The sequence below is a fragment of the Neodiprion lecontei genome, chromosome 6 (genome assembly GCF_021901455.1).
Source record: "Neodiprion lecontei isolate iyNeoLeco1 chromosome 6, iyNeoLeco1.1, whole genome shotgun sequence".
NCBI lineage: Eukaryota > Metazoa > Arthropoda > Insecta > Hymenoptera > Diprionidae > Neodiprion > Neodiprion lecontei.
The window spans coordinates 11,754,746-11,776,269 of NC_060265.1; the positions used below are offsets into that span (position 1 = coordinate 11,754,746).

The window sequence follows — 21,524 nt, forward strand, 5'->3', positions numbered from 1 at the left end:
GCAACCGAAACTGGCCGTACACACGTGCACACACATGCACACCACGCAGGTACAGTAAGTTGTACCACATTGAGAAACGGATAAGTCAAAAGGTCTTCCAGCCCTCCCTCGGACGACCTCCGTAAAAAGCCATAAAACGAGAAGTAAGCGGACGAGGCGCATATACGAGGGATTCATGTGTGGGTAAAAAAGTTTTCGTCCGTTGAAACAGTATCGTTTCATTCGACTTCACGTAATAATTCCGGCTGGGTTATCCCGGGGTAAGAACTGCAGTGAGGCTCTACTTGCATATCTGTGAATGATAGCCTCAGAGATTGTGCCGCACAAATTTTGTATTAAAAAACAAAAACTCCATTCTGCAAAACATTATTTCTATCAGAGATTATAGTCATTACAGCAATTCTAAAATCAAAGAATTGTTATTATAATATTATCGTATGGTTTATCATCGTAGTAGGCTGCCTGGAAAAACCTGCAGAAATGTCATGTAACTGGATATTGAGGCTTGAGTTGTTTGAAATTCCTAGGATTGCAAATTTAATTCTGGTGAGAAAGAAGCCAAAGATCATCACGCATTTATTACGTAAAGCGGATGCACCTTTCCCTGCTGCAGGATAGCAGCTCGCTCGCACTAAAAATGCCAGTCACCGCGATTTCCCATGAAAGAATGTCTCAATTCCAGGGGCAGAAATCCTCAAATAAATAACATTCCTTCCCCAGGCTGCCTGTGTCATCCCATTCTATCGACCCCTGCCCTGCTTATCCAAATCTCGCTTAAAACCGCGAACCCGTCAAATGGGTCTTAAATATCGCTCTGTTTGCTCCCGCCCCTGATGCTTCACTGCTGCACATTAATATATACAGCCACCTATAGCTGTATCCCTGCAGGCACACAGTGCACGTGTTTGTTAGACCTGGGGTAAATACTTGTATTACGATTACGTCAACTTTCGTATGCGTCAATATGGGGCGTTGGACTGTTTCCTATCCGGGAGAAATTTTTTTTAATATTTTTTTTTTCCACTGGAACGGCAGTTTTTTTTTTTTTTTTTTGCGGACTAAGAAGCCTCCCCAAGTAAAAGCTTCTTAGCTGAATTACAGGGGCAGCTCGGAATCCTGTATTTCTTGTAAATTTTGCGTACAGTTCAAACATCTTCTCGTCAATAAAACAGCTCCAGAAGTTACAAGATTTGTTTACGTAACTTCCACAAAAAATACCGTACACATACCACGATAGAACGCGATTTACTCAGATCCTACACTCAGCAAAGAAATACTTCTGGTTTTGTTTGATTGTGAGACAAAAAGGTTTTACTTTAACATGAACCTGTCGAATAATTCACTCGGAGTAAGCGAGAACATTTTATTTGATTCCATCCAAATTTATTTCAACGCGATAAATTTTTGTTTCGAGCGGGTGGATTTTTTAATAGGTTCAATATTCAGATAAAACTTTTATCTGGGTGTATAATACTCGGCGACTTCACAGTTCATTCGTGTGATTGCGCCGCTCCATTGAAGGGTTGATTTTTTTAAAAAACAGAAGTGTTTCCAAAAACTGTAACAACTTTCACGCGTCATGTCCCGGATGTGTTTGAGGGAGAATTTTAATTACAAGCCTAGTCGAAGGCGGCAGGTTGAGTCGACACATGGAACGAACGCATTCCGTAGACTCGCACCGGGACTCATTGATGCGTGAAACTGCGTGCGTGTGCGGATCGCGCAGCTCTGCAGGCGTGAGGAAAGTTATGTAGCTTCGCTGCGGTGGGTACATAAGAGCACAAGGGTCCAAGTCAATATATATTAAGATTCGCGCCACCCCATCCCGCCGACGCCCCCGAGGGCTGAGGGCCTCCACCCCCGCCCTCGCCCTCGCCTTCGTCCTTGCCCCCCAAGACCCGACACTCGCCTTGCATCCCGGACAACTTTCTGTTCAGGGTGCGGCGCGTTTTCCGCCGGCACGCCGCTGGAATTGCAATGATGGCACGATGGGAGATATTGCTGCCCGCCTTACAACCGGCCCGTCGTTTCATCCCTGTTGCTGCAGACAGGCTCGCCTGGCAGTCAGCTTGTGGAGAACCCGGCACACGATCTTCGTACATCTACTCACCCATCAGGGGTGGAGGAAACTTTATTAGCTTTATTTCTAACGGCAGTCCGCACCTATTATTGCTGACTGGCTCGCCAAAATAGGAAATATTGACCAACTACTGGAGCCCCCTCCGTTGCAGTCCCGTAATTGTCGCGGGGAATACTTATGAAGAAAACTGCACAATGTGGCGAAGTTTTTTCTTTTTTGATACAGGACGTTTTTCTTTTTAATTACATCGATTTCATCGAGGCTGTTGCCGAGAACTCTGAGGGACGTGATTTTAGTACTTTTATTGAAAAACGGCTGCGATGCAGATTGGTATACAAGACGAAACAGCTTAACATGAAATGAACACGTTGCTGGTCGATTCATTCTATAGGAATTAGAAAAAAAGGGGTTACTGTTGAAGTTTCAGAATAGTTGGGGTGCTTGATTGTTAGAAAATCAAATTTCCAAACTATGAGAAAGGAACACATTCCGAGACATAATCTCTTTTATTTTGCAGAAAATATCAATAGTGAGAAGTATTCTAATTATACAATTTAATATAATACAACATCACAATTTTATAAACGTGACAAATTCTCGTTACCCGGTATCAAAAGTCGTGAAGTAAGACCGCACGTACAACATTATACCATACCATCAGAAGATTCAACAACACATACGGCAATGCAATGAAAAACTTCTACGTTCCAACGGCAATGAACAGCATATCGGTAAATCTAGGAGACATCGTCAGCTACAACGCACTGAATACGAAACTACGAAGACAATACGCAGAAAAAGACGAGGAATAAAAAATGAAAACAATAAAACATAGCGTAGAACACCCAAATAAACGCGACAATTATACAGATAGGAATCGCCTCGTATCGCAACCGCGCACACAATACAAAAATAAAATATGACAACTCACACATTCAACAAGATGATAATCTCCCTCAAATAACCCTGATACTGTTATATCTCACCTGAATAAAAATAAAATATATTATTATTACTATTTTTATACATTTTTACAAGTTTCTTTCCGCAACCACAATAATACACAGGAAAACACCAATCTTAAATTGAGAAGTATAGATTCTCGTAAGAAGTTCCGTTTTCAACTCAACGCAACTATTTGAAAAATTGGTATAGAAACCGATCAATTGCTTTTCTACTTCTTTCAAATATACGTGTATAGAAAATTGCCCGAATTAGATAAAACGGTTTTTGTTTGGATTTGGAAGCAACCTCAGTCCACGTCAAGGCCTTTGTTTCTGAATCCATGTATTGGAGACCAGCCGACCGCCCGATCATAACAACTCTCTAACGATCACCAACATCGATCGCACGACAACAATCGGTAATCCGATTTTGAACGACGAAACACAGCTCACATCAGATCACATTCTGTGTTCGGTGGTGAGCGAGTGCGGTTGTACGATCTGGAGCTACACTAGATTTGCTATCGGCGTTTACCATTCTATTCAATCCCGGCTATCTTTTTTGATTACCCTTGTTTTCAATTACGAGGTTTTCTTTCCCTTTCGACTGTGAGTTCAACCCGGATAATTTATCTTATTTTCATTTAGCTACCTTATTCTGTCCACTTTCATTTAGTTTGAGAGGCCAGTGCTCTCATTGAGAGACCAGTTCTCTCTGTGGATTTGAGAGCCCAGTGCTTTCATTGAGAGATCTGTGCTCTCTGTGAGTGTCAAGAGACCAGTGCTCTTGATGCGTGTTATTACTTACACTAAAGCCTATCTTGCTATTATCGTAATAAGTATTATCTTCACCATTCAATACAATGTACCTCCAGAATCGAGCGTTGTCGTACCAACACCGGAAACAAAGTTTATTTTCTACTCCAAACAGACAGCTTTATACGTCTCGATGAAATATTTATCCCTCTTGTACAATAGTTTCGGATTCTGCCTGCACATGTTTAATGTTCGGTATTTGGCAAGCTCATACCTGATTCAAGGGATAACGCAAATCATTTGTAGGTTTTTACGCATTTGCCGCATCGGTCGTAAGTAGTAGTCAAAAACCTATATCGTTTTACGTATCCGCGTGTTATTATATGAGCGATTCGGGGTGTCCCTGAGATCTTTTTCGTTTTGAGACTATATACGTATAGCTATATAAACCGTACCACGTCGTGTTCACTAACGCGGCAAATATGCCAGCTGCTGCCAGTGCTGTTGCTGGTTCTGCTGCTGCATTTGCGTTGAAAATTTGCATTTACAGTGTCGGGGTACAGGAGGAAATTGACTCGCTCTCTAGCGCGAAATGATTGTAGTTATATGTACATATTCTGGGTGAAAATGAACAAAGAAGAATAAAATATGCACGGCTTAGTTCGTGTTGACAGTGCGGGGATGGAAAATCTTACATGCGTCCATCTTTGTCACTATTCATGTGAATAACTCCTTGGATGCAGGGAAAATGGAATTGGAAATTAGGGCAACATATTTTTTTGCTGGGACAAAGTCTAATATCATTGTTTTCTCTAGAAAAAATTCTCCATTAAATTATAGGATTCTTAGCTTGACTCTTAAGAGATTTCTCGCAACTGGTAACTTTTCTCCATTTAAATAAAATGTAAAAATGCTTATCACGTATTCTAGTTTCTGCGCAGTATTTTCCAAAATAATAATAGATAAAGTCTCACATGGATGTAATCGTGAAGGTAATTCAATTATCTTGAAAAATAAAGATGGATTTTTTTACCATGCATTGGAAAAAATCATTACCTTTTATACCTTTTGCTTCAAGTACGCAAGAAATTATGTGTGATTACGGACATTAAAATGAATGTGTCAACTGTGAAACGTTACTACACGGCTATTTTGTAAAATTATGCGAAGGAACTGAAATAAACGTACCTTTTACCCGTTGTTAGAATGGAAAAGAAACACATGGAATGAGGCACCTCTTGGTGCTTGATTTGAAATGGTCTGAGGGGGAAAAAAATTTCAGTTCTTTGACGTATAAACAATTACAAATATTGGGATTAGGAAAGATGCTGTTTTTCAGGATGAACAGAACGAGCAATAGAAAGAAAAAAACAAATGTTTTGCTAAGCTTGCGAAATTTCAACTAATGGGGTAAAAATATTCGGGCTGTGAGAAATGGTTCCTTTTTTCTTCTTCGTGATGTAACATTTCTTCACGCCTTTCTTATAACGCACACACGACACGCGATTCCCTCTCAATTTTAACGAAGCGTACGCAAAAGTTATTTCGAAAACGGACGACCTGCCTGACTGCAACCGTGTTATGACAGGGTGAGGAAAAAAATTACCTTATCGTTTTAGTCCCTCGACACACCGGTCCCTGGTTATTCGCATTCACACTCGCTTCTAGCTACATGTAGATGTATACTGGACGCAGTTCAGGCTAGCGTGTATATATGTGCACGCCTCGAGGTATCCGCGAAAGCGAATAACTAGAGGAAGAAGGAGAAGAAGATAAGATGGAATTTACTTACTTTCTTCACTTCTTTTTTTCTGCAAGAGAGAAATATTTCAAATTCCTTTAACGTATTTTTAGTGCCGCAAGTTAAGGGCGTAAATTTAAAGCCGAGTTATTTCGGATCACAATAAAATGCGGGGAGGCTTAATATATATATATATATATATATATATATATATATATATATATATATATATATATATATATATATGTATGTATGTATGTATGCGTAGTACATACCTCTAATGCCTATCCTGATGTGCAGCCCCATGGCTCACATATATTATATACGTACACCATATCTATGCTACGGGGAAGAAAAACTAATTTAACTTTATTGCGGCAAATTTTATATCGGTCGTAAAAAAACAATTATTTTCTTCTCTGTTATTTTGTTTCCATTTCTGCTTTCTTTCGAGAAATTTTTGCTACCTACAACGGAACTTACAAAAGTGGAAAAAGCCCGTGCCCGCGAATTTTTGCACTGGTCGCTGTAATAAACGTCGGCTCGAAAACTAAGCCCGCTATTTAATCATACCCGTCATTAACGTGCTCTGATTTATTTCAAAATCGAAACACTTTGCAATCCTCAGCTCTCGCCTTAATGGCATTTGAACAAAACTGTGAACCACGAGTTTGGAGTTTTTACCTTTTTAATATCCTCATCTTTACGCTCAACATTTTACTTTGAACACGCCTCGATTAAAATTTACTACCGATCTTCCGACCCTTAAAGTGTCGTGGGAATGCGAACGGAGAAAATTTTGTTTTCTTTCCCTGCATGCACGGTGTTATAAAACATCAATAGCGTGTTGTCTTGAGTAGAGATGAAAAGAAACAAAAGTAAGAAACGGATATAAGAAATCGGGGCCACTTTTTCCAGAGCATAAATTTGAGAAAAGGCGTCGTTTAAGCCTATAAATATATCCTTAAAGTCCACAGGCAGGCATTTATCGTATAAGTATATTTACGCATACATGCACACCTTTCTGAAATTCCAGTCTAATTGTAACCGAAGTTTGTGGGTTTTCGAGCAAGGAGCTGCCCTTATTTATTGGCCACGTGTTACTCGACGTGTGTACACGCTTCGGATAGGCGACGTGTCGCGTGTCCCTGCGGTGTGAGTATGGGTACGGTAACGCTGGTCGTTTCTTGTTACAGTGGGTCGAAGAGTCGTTCACGAATTTCGAAAAGGGTATAAATTGGAGAAGCTACGTAGTCTGCGACGTGGCCTACAACAACGTTAACAACTGGCTATGGACACCGTTCATAGAGAGGGGACCAGCGAACCGGATGTACATAGAAGTGAAATTCACTATTCGAGACTGCTCGCTTTTTCCTGGTAACGCTCTCAGCTGCAAGGAAACCTTCAGTCTTCTCTATTACGAATTTGACGCAGCTACCAAAGAGCCACCGCCATGGGAACCGGACAGCTACAAACTCATTGGTAACTATACGCAAGTCATTCCTCTAATCATTTTCACCACCGATTCCTTGTAAAGGCGTCTACAATTTCGTCCAATCAAATGAACAAGCAGTTTTCCGCTATTCGTACTGTTTCAATTCAGAAATTGCCTTGTACTCTTAATGTTTCGAAATCACGCCTTGGAGCCGTATGAAATATCAAATGGGAAAAATAAGATTAAGAAAAACGAGCGCTATTCTATTTCCCTGAAAACTAGCTGGCCATATTAATTTGTGGTTTTATGAAAGCGTGATAGGGACAATAATTTCTTATAACACTGTAGAAAGTTGATCTTCGCATCTCTATTGTGGTTGTAAAAAAATATTGGCCTTTTTTCAAATGGCGCATGATCCTTCGAAAAACTGCTTACCTATTCAGCAGACCTAACCCTTATGTACAAGAACCAACTGCAGTTGTGCGGAATTCCGATAAAAGTTCATGTATTACTTGCCTGCCTGTTGGACAATCCATCAACCAATAAACTGCAATTGTGTAATGTAACGATTAAATCAAGCTGGTGCAGGCCTGTGTTTTATCCACAGGTCTTGAGTGTTTAAAAATCGATTTTGTACGAATGAATGTTAATTAACCTATTTCACCGTGATCCATCGTTAAGCTCTTACGAGCCTGTTTTAAAAGGCAACCTGTAATTTCCTCCTCCTCAGGTCGAATCGCCGCCGGAGAGGGTAGATTCAACACAAACACCCAGGAGATAATAAACACAGAAGTGAAGTCGATACCGGTAACGAAGAAGGGTGTATACTTCGCGTTCCGGGATCAGGGCGCCTGTATATCTATACTGGCAATAAAAGTCTACTACATTAGCTGCCCGGAAGTGAGCGTTAACTTTGCTCACTTCCCGGCAACGCCGACTGGAAGAGAAGTCAGTCAGATCGAGCAGTCGGTCGGTACCTGCGTTGCTAACGCGGTGAAAATCGATCAGCCAACTTTCCTCTGCAAAGGAGATGGGAAATGGTATCTCTCAGCGGGTGCCTGTCATTGCAAACCCGGTTATCAGGCCGACGTTGAGAAACAACAGTGCAGCGAGTGCCCTATTGGGAAATTCAAGTTCGAGGCTGGTTCTCAGAGCTGCGAACCGTGCCCGGCTCACAGCAAAGCTCCGGATTACGGATTCACAGAGTGTCGATGTGACGCCGGCTACTTCAGGGCTGGAAAGGACCCCAAGAACATGCCGTGCACTCGTAAGTATATCTTTCGACACAATTAGATTTAAAGGTGAAAGGGCATCCTGGTCACTTCGATGAAACGTGCAAAAAAATGTATCTTTGCCGAGAACGGAGTTTCAAATCAAAGTAATCAAAACACAATTAACACGCGTGTTTTGAACCTACCTATGTTCGATTCTCATTGTTTGTACACGATCGTTCTCCTTAAGTTGCAACATTCTTTTCCAGTGTCATTCAAATTCACGTTAAATCCCTAAAAATCATTCGAGTGTTTCCGAAGTTCTTCGAATTTCCAGCCCCCTTCGTTAGCATATTTCTGTTGAAAAATTACAACCGATCAATCGGGTGATAACCGCGAGTGCAAAATATAATTGTAACCTTCAACGTTCAAGTTTTGCGTTCATTTGTCAAGTTCCAAAATTTGACGAAATTATAGTTGATATTGTACGTACATCTTGATCAGCTCCTCCCATGCACTTTCCGAGCCAATGAACTTTGACACGGAAGGTACTAGCTAGCAAACTGTATACATATCGCAAACTAATCGATGATGGATATTGCTGATCCAATTAGTAGAGGCTAATTCGCAAATTCGACGAAGCTACTCTATCTGATCTGTACAATAGAGTTTCATCTGCTCAACGAAGCGACGGTAATAACGTTATTGGGCAATATTGTATCGTTGAAAATAAAATTGTACTAGTATTTTCGCTACAAAATCGTCAAGCCTTGTATAATATATAACACTTGTGACATATTTGTTTTGTCGAGCAAGATTTTTTTTTTTCATCTATTGTAAAAAACGGTGTATTCAATTCTCTGCAAGTCAACATCACTGGATAAATGTATAAATGGTCTTTGAATATTTCTTGGAAATATTCTCTGAAACTCGTTGACAACGTTTACCATTAATAATTATCGGTTTGCTTTACGTGCCAAGTTTTTCACCGTAGCTCAGGTCATTAGAACCAAGGCTTTTAGAATGAGATCCTGCACTATGAGCGTTTTTCCTAACCTACGGCGGCGCTACTTCGCTAGGTACATAGTCTAACCTGAGCTTACAGCTGCCGTAGGCAAGGTAGTCAAGTGAGAAGTTCGTTTGATCTTGAATTTTGCCGACAACCGAGTATTTCAACAGCACAATCGATTCAAGTTTCCGCTTACATTTATCCTACCATCACCTTTTATACGGAATGCGTTATAACTTGCTGAATTTTTCACGGAACTACGAAGTTGCAGGTTCTTTTATAAACTTTGTTCCAGTAGAATAATTTGACCATGGGTTTGACCATCGAGGTACGAAGTAGTGTCCTACCTTCGAGTCACTTTACGAATCCAAAGACTAATTGAATCCGAATGAGTCAAGTATTTCCAACGAGGTCATTTGAGTTCACGTTCCTTCAAGTGAATTCCAAGTGTACATCTAACTTCAAGTTTGATCAACCCCGTAATTTTCAGCGATAATTAAAACTAGTTGCGAAAAAGTTTGTACATGAGCATCCAACAACATTGAAATGATTCTTGACTAAGCCTTACTTTGGTACTTGGTTGTCAGTAAACTCTTTATTCCAAATTTCCGGTTCATTTGTCAGTTTAAAAGTATGAGACGGATAAAGATTGTCAGGGATATCACGGCGTGAAATTGCGCGTATACGAGAGTTTATATCCCTAATCCGCGGTGCTAAAGGCACCTGTGTATACTCGTACATATATGTTGTCACGTCGACATCCAGGCGAAGAGAATGAAAACGCCGTTCCGAATCAGTGTTTAATAATTTTCGTTTATCCTTATTTGACAGAACCCCCGTCAGCGCCGCAAAATCTGACAGTCAATTTTGTGGATCAATCTACGGTAATCCTCTCGTGGAACTCCCCACACGTGCAGGGTGAAAGGTCCGACACAACTTATAGAGTGGTTTGTGACGCCTGCAGCAACGGGGTCAAGTACATTCCAAACACCGTGAGTATCGGAAACTTTCAAGTACTTATCGTGGAAGTGGAAAAAGCTGTTGAATCTGTTTTTGTGTGTCATCTCACCCACAATATTCCAATGTACATTTTTATGTCTATATATAAAACATATCCAGACCACTACCGTTGAAAAAAAACCATTGAACCCACACTGACAGATATATTATGTTATACCTACCTTGCCCTACTACCAGAAAAGTTGGAAACGACCTTTTCTTCATCCATTGAATTAATTCAACAGAGTGCCTGACGAATTAAAAAAAAAAATCGCATGCACCAATATAGGCTAATGTGAAAAAACTTTTATGCCGCATGATAGGGACTTTTCAAATTTCGTAATAGCCGTGTTGTTGAACATCTTTTAACCCTTTCATATCTCGGCTGTTTTTCCGTGAAAGACACGACTTTCCGATTTCGAGGTCTTATTGTCAGATTATTCAAAGAAGGAATATTTAAATAATCAATACTTTTTATGCTGCATATTTTTTTAGACTTAGACAGTCGAGATTTTTTCAACATTTGTATAATATTGTAAAAAATTGTACGTTGGATATAAAAAAAGGTCCTTTTCTAGTTTGAGCAATCAGTTCTTGTGATTTTACTATTAAATTGTATACTCCAATCCGCCATTTCAATGATTATTTGAATAATGTAGTACATTAAAGATGTCATTAAAACAATATTTACTGTTTATACATGTATAATATTGTTTTAAGACAAATCAGTACTGCTAATATATACTTAATAAAATCCCTAGTGAAGTACAAAATTTGTTTTAATGTCGAGTTACCTAAAATGTAGCAACTTCCAAAAAAAAAAAAAAAATATATAAAAAAAAACCCAAACAAACAAACATATCAACTAGATATTGTAGAAACAAGTTCATCTCTCCCGGTATTAATTTTATCATGGTATTCTCGGCTTCAACACAGGTGTGTACGGCCGGCGTATTATATAAAAATTCTTTCTTTCAATAATAGTCTTGCAGCTATTTCAAAATTGGAAATACTAGTACCTTTTACCCTTCTCGGCAGTAAAAGGTATAAAAGTTTATTATCACGCTGTTATACTCGGAAAACAAATCCATCGTAATCACGAGGGGAAAGTGTAGCGGGGGCTAATGGCCGCCATTGGTCGATTAGTGGTCTACCTCGCAATTTCAGTCCCCGCGTTCAGTCGACGACCGGATCCGGTGAATTTCCAAATATTGGTTTTTTTTTAGCACTCTTCGTAGCAACAAAGCTGAATACCGGCGACATCTCCTATTTCAAAATATTCAACCGACCGTTTATTTCAAAGAAATTTTCCTGTCCTCTAAACGTTACAGTCCCACCATTGCATTCATGAATATCCAATCAGCTTTCGTAATAATTAAAGGGAACATAACATGATCTCCCCGAAATACTAATTTTATGAAATTCAAATTCCAAAACTAACAAATTTTCTCCCGTCTGTAGATTCAAATTGAAAGAATCAGAGTAATTTAGAATACTCGAAGGGTTGTTTCAACGATTCTCGAAAATTGAGCGACGCACTCTGTGTACTCTATCCTTGACGAGAATATACAAATTATCTGTCCGGGTAAGGCAATTGGTGATCTAGAAAATTATGGTTAATTATGAACAATTTTAATTCCTTCATTTTAGTCTACAAAAAGTTTCTTAGTTGGCTGAAACCGAATTTAATATCACATCTCCAAAACTCCGAATAGTGAGTTTTACTTCTTCAAAATAATGAAGCAAAATTCAAAAAATGACCTTACTCGTTGGGCAAAACTTTGTCCCACCGAACCGGCTCTGATGTCGTCAATTTCGCGAATTCAGAAATGTGAACTTTGTGAACATGTTCTTCAAGTAATACACTATTTATTCATGCAAATAAAGAGTTTTTGTCTTCTTCACCAATCGCACTGCCTCCACTCTTTTTTCGAACGCTAATGAGTGTTAAACTTTTTGAATAAACGAATGCATAATGGGAGAAAACCATGTTGATGATTACGATAATATAAGAATAAATTAAAATAGTTGGTCGAATGGGGAGAATAATCGCACACCGTGCTTATTGTTACAGGAGATATTCAACGACACGAAAGTGACGATCACTGGATTGAACGCAGTGACAACCTACCGGTTTCAAGTATTCGCCGAGAACGGTGTTTCCCCCTTGGCCGGCACGCCGGACTACGTCGACATAACCGTTACCACGGAGGCGAGCGTCCCGAGCCTAGTCAGCAACGTAAGGTTCACCAGCGTAAAAAGTACCGAGCTGAGCATAAGCTGGGACGCTCCTATCACCGAGATCGGTGGTGACAGTGATTTGGTGGAACGATACGAAGGTGAGTTACATTCAATTTTTACTTTACACTTCTCTTCGTCCGATTTTCACATTCAGAATCAACAAATAAATCCAATGATAAAAAAAATAACGAAATAAACACACGTAATAATGTTTCCAAATTGCAAAAGCGCGGTCAATCGAACCAAATTACTTCTTCGAGTGATTAACCGTTAGTCGAAAAATCGATAACCATGGAGTATGACACGTGCGTCGCAATTAGCGGGTTTTTTTTAAATTGAACTTGATGGTGTAGTTTATATATGGAGTGTAGACATTCTTCAAGTAGAGTTGCCAAGTGGATAATTTATTATTAATTAAAATCTATTATTAGAAACAACCTCTGATCAATTTCATCCTTGGACTAGCAAGCGCTGCAGGATTGATGACTTTTACGGGAAATATTGTATTCACGTGCTAGAGGAGCATAATATACAGTACCCGTCCTACCTGTATTCGATGCGAAAAACAGGCAAGAAAAAAAACAGATGAATAAATTGTAAAGAGAGCAGAGTGATTTATACAACGCGAGCAAGTTTTACGCGATTTTTCATGCGTGTTTTCTGTTCACAAAGTACCCGTTTCGATGACGGTAAAGTGAGTCTGCAAATGCGTATACGCGGAGTACGGAAAAGATCACTTTTAACTGCTAAGAATTAAAAGTGGTCTTCTCGTGACACACTTTTGTTATATAAAGAATCGTGTGCAACAAGGAGGCAACGGTCTTTTCGCAACGCATATTTGCAATATTCCGTATTCGTCTTCGGCTCGCACAAGCATATTCGCCTTCGCCTCCAGTGTGTGCTCACCTACGACTAACAACTATTGGAGTTAAAAGTGGCCTTTACTCCGCGCATGCGCATTCGCAGACTCACTCTGCGGTCATGGAGACGGGCATTTCGTTTACGGAAAACCCGCGTGATAAAACGTGTAAAACATACTCGCGTCATATAAAGGTATTTTTGTAACATCTACATAGGAAGTTAGACTTTGCGCACCGTAAAAGTATGCGCGAAGCGCCCGATCCCCCTACACTCCAAGAAGCGTTAGGTAATGTTGAAAACAGTTAGGTAATGTGCATTACGATACAGCTTTCGGAGATAAACCAACGCTATCGGATGTGATGAGTCGTGATTACGATCGCGTCCGCTGTGTTGCAGCAACGACCTTCGTTCAGGTTAGACTATCGCAGTTTCAATTTTATCGAGTCGAATTTCCCGTTACAGGTGTTGCTATAAATAGTATTCGATACGCGTGCGCGTATGTGATCCTCGCACTCGATTTTTGTACTTAGCGCACTCGTATCGTAATGTACTATTATCGTTACATTGGTGAGTCCCGACTGAATATATTGGCTTGCCAGATGGGTGCTAGTCACAGTTGCCGGACAGTGCGGTACTGTCGCTAAACTTGGCTAGGGTCATAAAAAGTTTGAATGCACGTTGGTATCTAAATCGTGTGCTGACGCACAACAAATCACATTGCAAATTTACGCTCGGCTCGAAAAGCCCGAGTTTTCTTTCTTATCACACAATACAGTATTAAAGCTCACTTACAATTAGGCATGATTTGAAGCGATTTGAAAGAACGAAGTCTGTCCTTATAAGATTGACGCGCACGGACAATATACTTATCAGGCGTTCGCGAACAATACAGGAAAAGAAAATAGAAAAATAAGAGAAAGTCAAGAAGGAAGAGAAAAGGGATCGGCAAATAGTTACCGATAATCAAGCATAACTTTTCTCACACTTCCTCTCTCTGTTGTGTTAGTTAGACCACAGGGTATTCGTATCTTTCTATACGTACATTACACCAAACACCTTTCGCTTGGTATCACATCGGGCTGCACGAATATGCGTAGGATAGAGCTAGTATCACGAAGTCAAAGGTGAGACTGGAAACTTATTAGATTCGTGTACGTGCATCCTCGATTCTTTTCTAACTCTCCGTACCCGTCTAAATTGATGGACACTTCCGAGAACGGTACGATAAGTTTTCTTTTATTTTTTGTATTTTATTTTTTTTGTTTCTTACTGTTGATGATTTTATTAAACACAACCGTTCTACGCAGGCTTGAACTCCACGACGCATCTAGTGATTTATCACCACGTTGAAGATGTAATACCGTTAAACAAATCGTATCTCGCACTATGTTATTCCAGCGCATAAATATTGTCCCATAATGCACATTGGGAAGTTCACTAAACCGATTTACCGAGGAGCTGCGATTTGTTACATGAAGAATTAGCTCACAAATAGCTTTTGGTTTGTGTCTTTTTTTAAATGTTTCCGCCACACTGTAGGTGACAATTTAACGGAGATATTAATTTTTTTACATATACAATATATATACCGTACACTATACAACAAATTGCAAAAATGAAATGAAGCGAAACACCCTTCGTAAATCCATTGTTATTTTATCGGCCATTATGAACGTTTGCTGTCTGCATTTGTCTTGTTGAAACGACGAGGTATCGATTCCATCCGCCGTGTTTCTTACTCGATGAGCAGACGATGATGAACGTCTTCAGTAATTCAAGTTAGATTTATCCGCGATCGACATGAAAAATAAGTAGCTTTCAGAAAAGTTCTCAATATGATTAAGCACTGGAAAAAGATTTCCCGGAAGCCCAAGGCAAGTGCCAATACAAAGCAAATATTGCTTAGCAGCCGTCGGCCTTGTCCGTCTTACGCGGCTTTTCATTAAAAGTTAGAATATAAAATGTAAACAAATATTCTATAACTGTGCTCTGAAGAGACAAATTTCTTAATACATTGCTGAGCAGCTGTTGAAATTACGTCCAATTGAAAACGAATCTGCAACTTCTTTAGTTCGGGGTTTGAAAATGATTACAAATATTTTTTACCGAATTCGTCGAAAAAATTGCGACATTCTAGATGTAGAATTTAAAAATCTACAGATATTACGCAGGGTGTAACGATTGGAACCATTGAAAATCGTATTTAAGGGTATAGAATAAACATTATGTTGGATTACATTGCATTTATTAGTAACCAGGATTCAGATATATTTATACTTTATACTGGTAGCAGAACCGACATAAAGACAAACCAAATTTAAGATAAACTTAACATAAAATATTTTTAACATTTATCAACAAACAAGCAGTGTGCATGTACATGTATCTATGATGATTGAGGGTCAAAGCTTGGACGGGTAAATATTTTGACTGACCGATATATCGAAATTTCAAACATGTGAAAATAAAATAATCTTGATTTCCGAACAATTCATTTTTCGTTCTTTTATTTTCACATGTTTGAAATTTCGATATATCGGCCATTCGAAATATTGACCCTTCTGAGTTTTGACCCGCACCCATAATTGAAACTTGAGTCGCATAAATTGATATTGTATCGCGTCGTTCGTGGTAGTAAAAAACAAAAACCGATTGTGACGAAAAATAATCTAGTCGGTCGATTAATCGAGTTTGAATAATAATCGATCATAATCCATTAATTGGGAAAAAATTATCGAATTAGTCGAAAAAAAAATTAACAATGGCGTACTTTAAAAAATTGATGGTTTTTCTCAAAAACTGAAAAATTTCATAGAGCTTGACTATGAAATTTTTTTTTTGTATTCTTGTTCTGAAAATTGCATCTGAAAACAAAAAATTAAAAAAAAAAAAAAAAAAAAACGTGGCGTTCAGTCCATTTTTGAAAAAGTTATGGGTATTTGAAAAGAATTGTCGATTTGGTGTGGAATAACCCCTACCCAAGAAATACGATTAATCGATTTTGCAGTACGTTGCTATCCACGTTTTGATGAAGCCACAAACGCCACCATCGTACAAACTTCGGATCTGGCGGCAACGTTCAAAGGTCTGAAGCCGGCTACGGATTACGCGATTCAGGTGCGAGCCAAGACTACCAGAGGATGGGGCGAATACACTCCGGTTGTCTTTAAAAAAACACCTCACGCGCTGGGGCTCGGTAAGTTTCGATCACGCTCAAATTTATTGTTAAACTATAATGTTAATGAAATCATACCTACAACACGAATAATTTCTCTCGCTGTGTTGCATCCACACGATTATCATGGTATACATAGAAACGAGACCAAAATATATACATTCTTGAAAAATGAAAAGCGTGTTTAACTTTAAATATTCATAATTATTATTCAATTTAATATTTCAAAAATTGTCGCAGTATTTTTCTGCATATACGGATATCACAATAGCAATCGTCTTCACAGGAATTTAAAAATTCACAGTCACGCCCTAATTTTTGTTTTTACGCAAAGTTTTACTAAAACAAGTTTGTTATCCCATGTTTGCACCCTTCAAACATAGCCAAGTATTTTGAAATAATTTCATTTTTTTTTTCTATGTAAAACTGTTTTCCTACTTAGGAATAACTCATCGAAATACTGTGTTGCAATAGGTAGTTGTATTTATTAAAGAACGTTGTCTAGTGGAAATGTTTATATTCAATACCTCGCTCATCTCCGTAAAACTTACCGTACGTATACACGCCAGAATTTCCCCGAATAATTAAGAAAACACGGTGCGTCACGCGTAAAACTCCTTTTATTGTCAATGATTTTTACGGCCTAGTATAGTTTTTTTGTAACTTTACACCGGTATAGCCAAAAATTTATGTCGTTTCAAATTTAGGTGGTAGTTGACTCCGCGAAAACAATTGTTATCGATTTACAGTTGTATTTATTTTTTTCTAATTCCTGTTACACTTGGAAATAGGTATCCTCAATAAAATTGAAACAATTAAATACATCGGAAACGTTCAACGTGACACTATTTAGATTAGAACGGATAGTATAACATATAGGCTATGTTATATAAGTATTACGTGCCATAAATTTCGAGTTACAAACTACACACGAAGAAAAATTATTCCGGTGTAAAATTTTCTTGAAAAATACCTTATCGCTGGACGTTTAATCGTTTAATACATTTCACAATGTCTTTTATTTAATTAGTTTCACCGAAATATTTTTCCGATTCTGTAACAATGTATTATCATTATACTTTCGTTGGAATTTTCTTCGGCTGACCACAAAGTATTACAGAATACTCGATGTATAATAAATCGGAAATCCGTGTAACCAGATAGGCTCGCAGACTTTAATTATAAGAATGCGAAAACGTTCGCTCGCCGTTTCGCTCGGTTGATCGCATAACTATACTGTACTTGACCGTATCATTGAACCTAAGTACAATCAGCCTATTTCATGCCGTACGCCAAGTATTCAGTTGTCATGTTTGTGTATAAAAGAAGTACAGATATTTCGGTGATAATATTTTTTTTTATGGTCGGCGAATGGAAATTTGTCTTCACAGAGAAATTTTGTAACTCTAGTTTTGCCACAGACTCTCAAGGTCAATTATTACATTTCTAAAGATCGATTTGATCAACCGAGAATTATTTTAAACGATTGAGAAAAAATACTGTTCGCTGATAATTCGACAAATAAAGCTTTAAAGTTACGAACAATACATAGAAATTAAGAGAACTCCATTCACCGAACAAATTACGATTATCTCAAACTCCTCTACGACTTCCCTTTTGATTAAACCGTATATCTCTACTTGCTGGAATTGTGATAACTCTTCAGAAACAATCTACCGCTTGGAATAAAATCGATTTCACGTCTCCGTTCACGAGTCTCTAAACTTGAGAAACGGTAATCAGGGTGATTTATTTGAGTCGGTCGAGGGGGAGCGTATAGGCATTGGGTAAACGGGGGAAGAACATCTACTTGCGTTAGTTTCGTCGGGGATGAGATATACCGGATACATGAACTCTGAAGCGATTTGCTAATGCCGAGAGGTGTTCCCGGCCTAGTTTTCTGCCTCGTCACTCCTTTACGCCCCTTATTTTTCACAGATTACGTCGGTGACGACGACAACATGCAGGTCAGGATCATCGCTGGCGCGATCGTCGCCGTCGTCGTTCTCCTCGTCATCATTATCATTATGACGGTGCTGTTCTTGCGAAGGTAATCATCAATCAAATTTCTTCACGCTTTTATCTTAGTAATTGCGCGTGACGTGTGCGACGTGTTGAACAGATGGAAGAAACTTCAGCACGATTCGAAACAAATGGAATTAAAGTTCGTTGCTGGGGATTAGCAAGAAACTTCGTCGCTTTCTAATTACTATTTTGTAAATTTTTAAATTTTCACCCGATATTAGTTGAACTCGTATCGAATTTCGAAATTTACTCTTAAAGAATTAATTCACTGGAAAACAATTAGTAACGATATCTCTGCTTTTTCTCCTGCGCTGCAGCTCTCAACTACTCGAAACAAAACGTCTCGGCTAATATATAATGACTATTAAAAATTGTATCCTATTTTTGCAAAAGTAATTGAATATAACCTGAATTCATTTTCTCAAATTACCTACGACACGGCTTATTTTTATCATTGGAACGTTTTTCAATTTTCTTCGCATCGTTCGCATTCGTGGCTTCCTTCTGATTCGCTTTGATCAATTAATGTACTTTTCAGACTAGTTTGATGTCTGGCTTACGGTAAGAACTGAGTTGAATACCATATCGCACAATTACCGAGTCATCATTAAAATATCCGCATTATATGCTGCACTCGGTATAAAGTTGGATTAATTAAAGAGGGGGGAATGAAATTGTTCTCGTTACCGAAAACCGGTAGCATTGAGGAAGGGTAACCGGGATTGGTAGCCCTTCTCTGATTAAATCAATAGACGTTTAAGTCTGGTTAAATTCGTTCGAGCTGAATCAACGCTGAGTACAAATTTCTCGTCCGGATCCTCTCTCCCGGGAAGTAATTGATCTCTGCGGATCGCATTTTTTTTTTAAACGAACTTAAGTACCCAACCGCCTGAGGGCCTGTGAATTCCCTGTTACTTATTATTTAAGCGATATTACACAGGAAAATAATTAATTCAGTGCAATTTTGCTGCAGCAGGGCCTCTGATGAGTGTAACAAAAAGCAGCCGAGCGATTGCGACACCCTCGAATACAGAAACGGAGAAGGTACGTAATCCACGAAAATATTTCAGCTTTTTTTAGCATATTATCTAAATATTATCACTTTTACGCTGATTATTTATTACCCTTGTATCTTCATACCTGTTTCACTGCGCCCTGTCATGTCTTGTGACTAATATTCAATTATACCCCCTGTTGTTGTACCGGACCCCGTAACCCCCCCACCCACCCTCTCACGCTTTACAAAATATACCCTTTATAGTACCAAGCAGAACAGGAAAGTAAATTATTTGAAATTCTTCTGCATATCATCGGCAAAATTTTCGATTAGGATTTCATCAAGTCGTTGTTTTGATTATTTATGTATATTTATACCCATAAATATATATATGTATACAACTGGTTTATTTATTTACATCTTATGTTTTATTAACGCGTTTTTATGGTTTTCGTAATTTGTTTGCTCATTTTATTATGTTTTAACGGACCGTTTTTCTGTTTTCAATTATCATCTGTTTTTCACAATCGATCATCAAAATTCACCAATTTGGCCATATCGTTTCTAACCAGATACTTCGATTCTTTCTTTTCATGTGTCCCCCTAATACTTGAACCTGCTCTGAAACCCTGAAAACCTTGAAACAAAACACAATCACCAGGACTAGTTGTGACCTACAGTAAGTCTCTACACCTAAATAAATTTTTTTAAATTTTCTTTTCTTGAAAGTCTATATTCGGTTTTTTCGTATATAAATATTTGTGATGAAATGTGTGTGGAACGTTTCTATAATGCAACTCTATTACGCATCGCCTGTTTTGCACAAACTATTCTTGAATGTTTCTGTTTTCATTACTAATGATGCACACGCGCATGCAACTTACGCCTACTATCATGCATATATATTATCATAATGTATTTATTGCCTTGCGAAAGTTTGTTGGGATCGATGTTTTTTTCTATCGTTTTTTTTTATTCATTCATTCCTGCACTTTCGGAACAGTTAATTTTCTCATAGACATTCGCATTTTTCCTCAAACATACTATGATATTTCAATTTTTACTCACAAAATCTAAACATGATTCATTCTGTAACAAATTCACGTCATTTATGTCGCTCTTATTAGAAAAAAAAAAATTAAAATAAAAAAATTTTTAAAAATGCAATGTAAATGTATTCTTTTCACACACTTTTTTTTTTTTACTGTTTTTCGTTCGTCAATTTTTGTTGGTTGTTGTGTTGTTCACAGTGCACTGCAAAATGGACAGTTCACCGATTGTGACAACCCACACCAACAAGAGCAAGTCTTCGCGTAAGTTTAGTCAAAATTTGAGATCGGATGATTGACACTGGTTCTTTTACTTCTTCTTTCTTTTTTTTTAGAGGTAACGAATTTCAACCTACTGATTCTTTGGTTCAATTATGATGATAGACGTTACATACATGTTTAATCGAAACGATCCGTTACGCTTGTAGACATGTAGTTACTCTCGATTCACCTAGTAGAACACTATAATTTTGTAGAATTTTCTGTATTATTAGCATACGCATGACTCGTATTCTATCTATACATATATATTAAGTACGGTTAAGCCGTTATACAGATCTTGGCACAACACAAGTATACACATACGAATGAATCAAACAATATGATTAATCGAAATTGAATTAATAAAGGATTTTCTTCCCTGTTACATAAACGCGATTCTCAATTTCGTATAGATAGCTTGGTGTCAAATACCGTATAACTTGGATCGAGTTATGAAGAAAATATTGTATAATATGTGGCCACCGGAGACAATAATTTGCTAGAACAAAACCGATATGGCCGCCATTGACGCACTTGTAATCTTATTCTGGCTCTACTTGGTACAATGTCCAAAAATTACGAGTTACGAAACAATTTTCTCACAGCCAACAAAACGTCGGCTGAAAATAAAAATAGTTTAACTGTGATTTCATCTATAACGAAAATATAGAATCTATAAGATTACTCGTACGTGTCTACATGTGTATCCTAGTTTTACTCTTCAAGATGAATATTTATTT

At 38.2% G+C, this 21,524-nt stretch overlaps 1 protein-coding gene across 15 annotated transcripts in view; it reads left to right on the forward strand.

Annotated features, from left to right (window-relative positions):
* The window catches only part of LOC107218589 (ephrin type-A receptor 4), a 166,356-nt gene that overhangs the window by 121,237 nt on the left and 23,595 nt on the right, over nucleotides 1-21,524 (forward strand). For 4 of the 15 annotated variants that reach the window (XM_046742744.1, XM_046742749.1, XM_046742758.1 and 1 more), the window contains exons 4-12: nucleotides 6,718-7,003; nucleotides 7,687-8,223; nucleotides 10,008-10,168; nucleotides 12,250-12,514; nucleotides 16,285-16,473; nucleotides 18,391-18,502; nucleotides 19,451-19,521; nucleotides 20,136-20,153; nucleotides 20,725-20,787. In XM_046742744.1, coding sequence (XP_046598700.1) covers nucleotides 6,718-7,003; nucleotides 7,687-8,223; nucleotides 10,008-10,168; nucleotides 12,250-12,514; nucleotides 16,285-16,473; nucleotides 18,391-18,502; nucleotides 19,451-19,521; nucleotides 20,136-20,153; nucleotides 20,725-20,787 — 1,702 coding nt within the window. The remainder of the gene's footprint in view (nucleotides 1-6,717; nucleotides 7,004-7,686; nucleotides 8,224-10,007; nucleotides 10,169-12,249; nucleotides 12,515-16,284; nucleotides 16,474-18,390; nucleotides 18,503-19,450; nucleotides 19,522-20,135; nucleotides 20,154-20,724; nucleotides 20,788-21,524) is intronic. The other 11 variants (XM_046742751.1, XM_046742755.1, XM_046742754.1 and 8 more) reach the window with 6 other exon arrangements.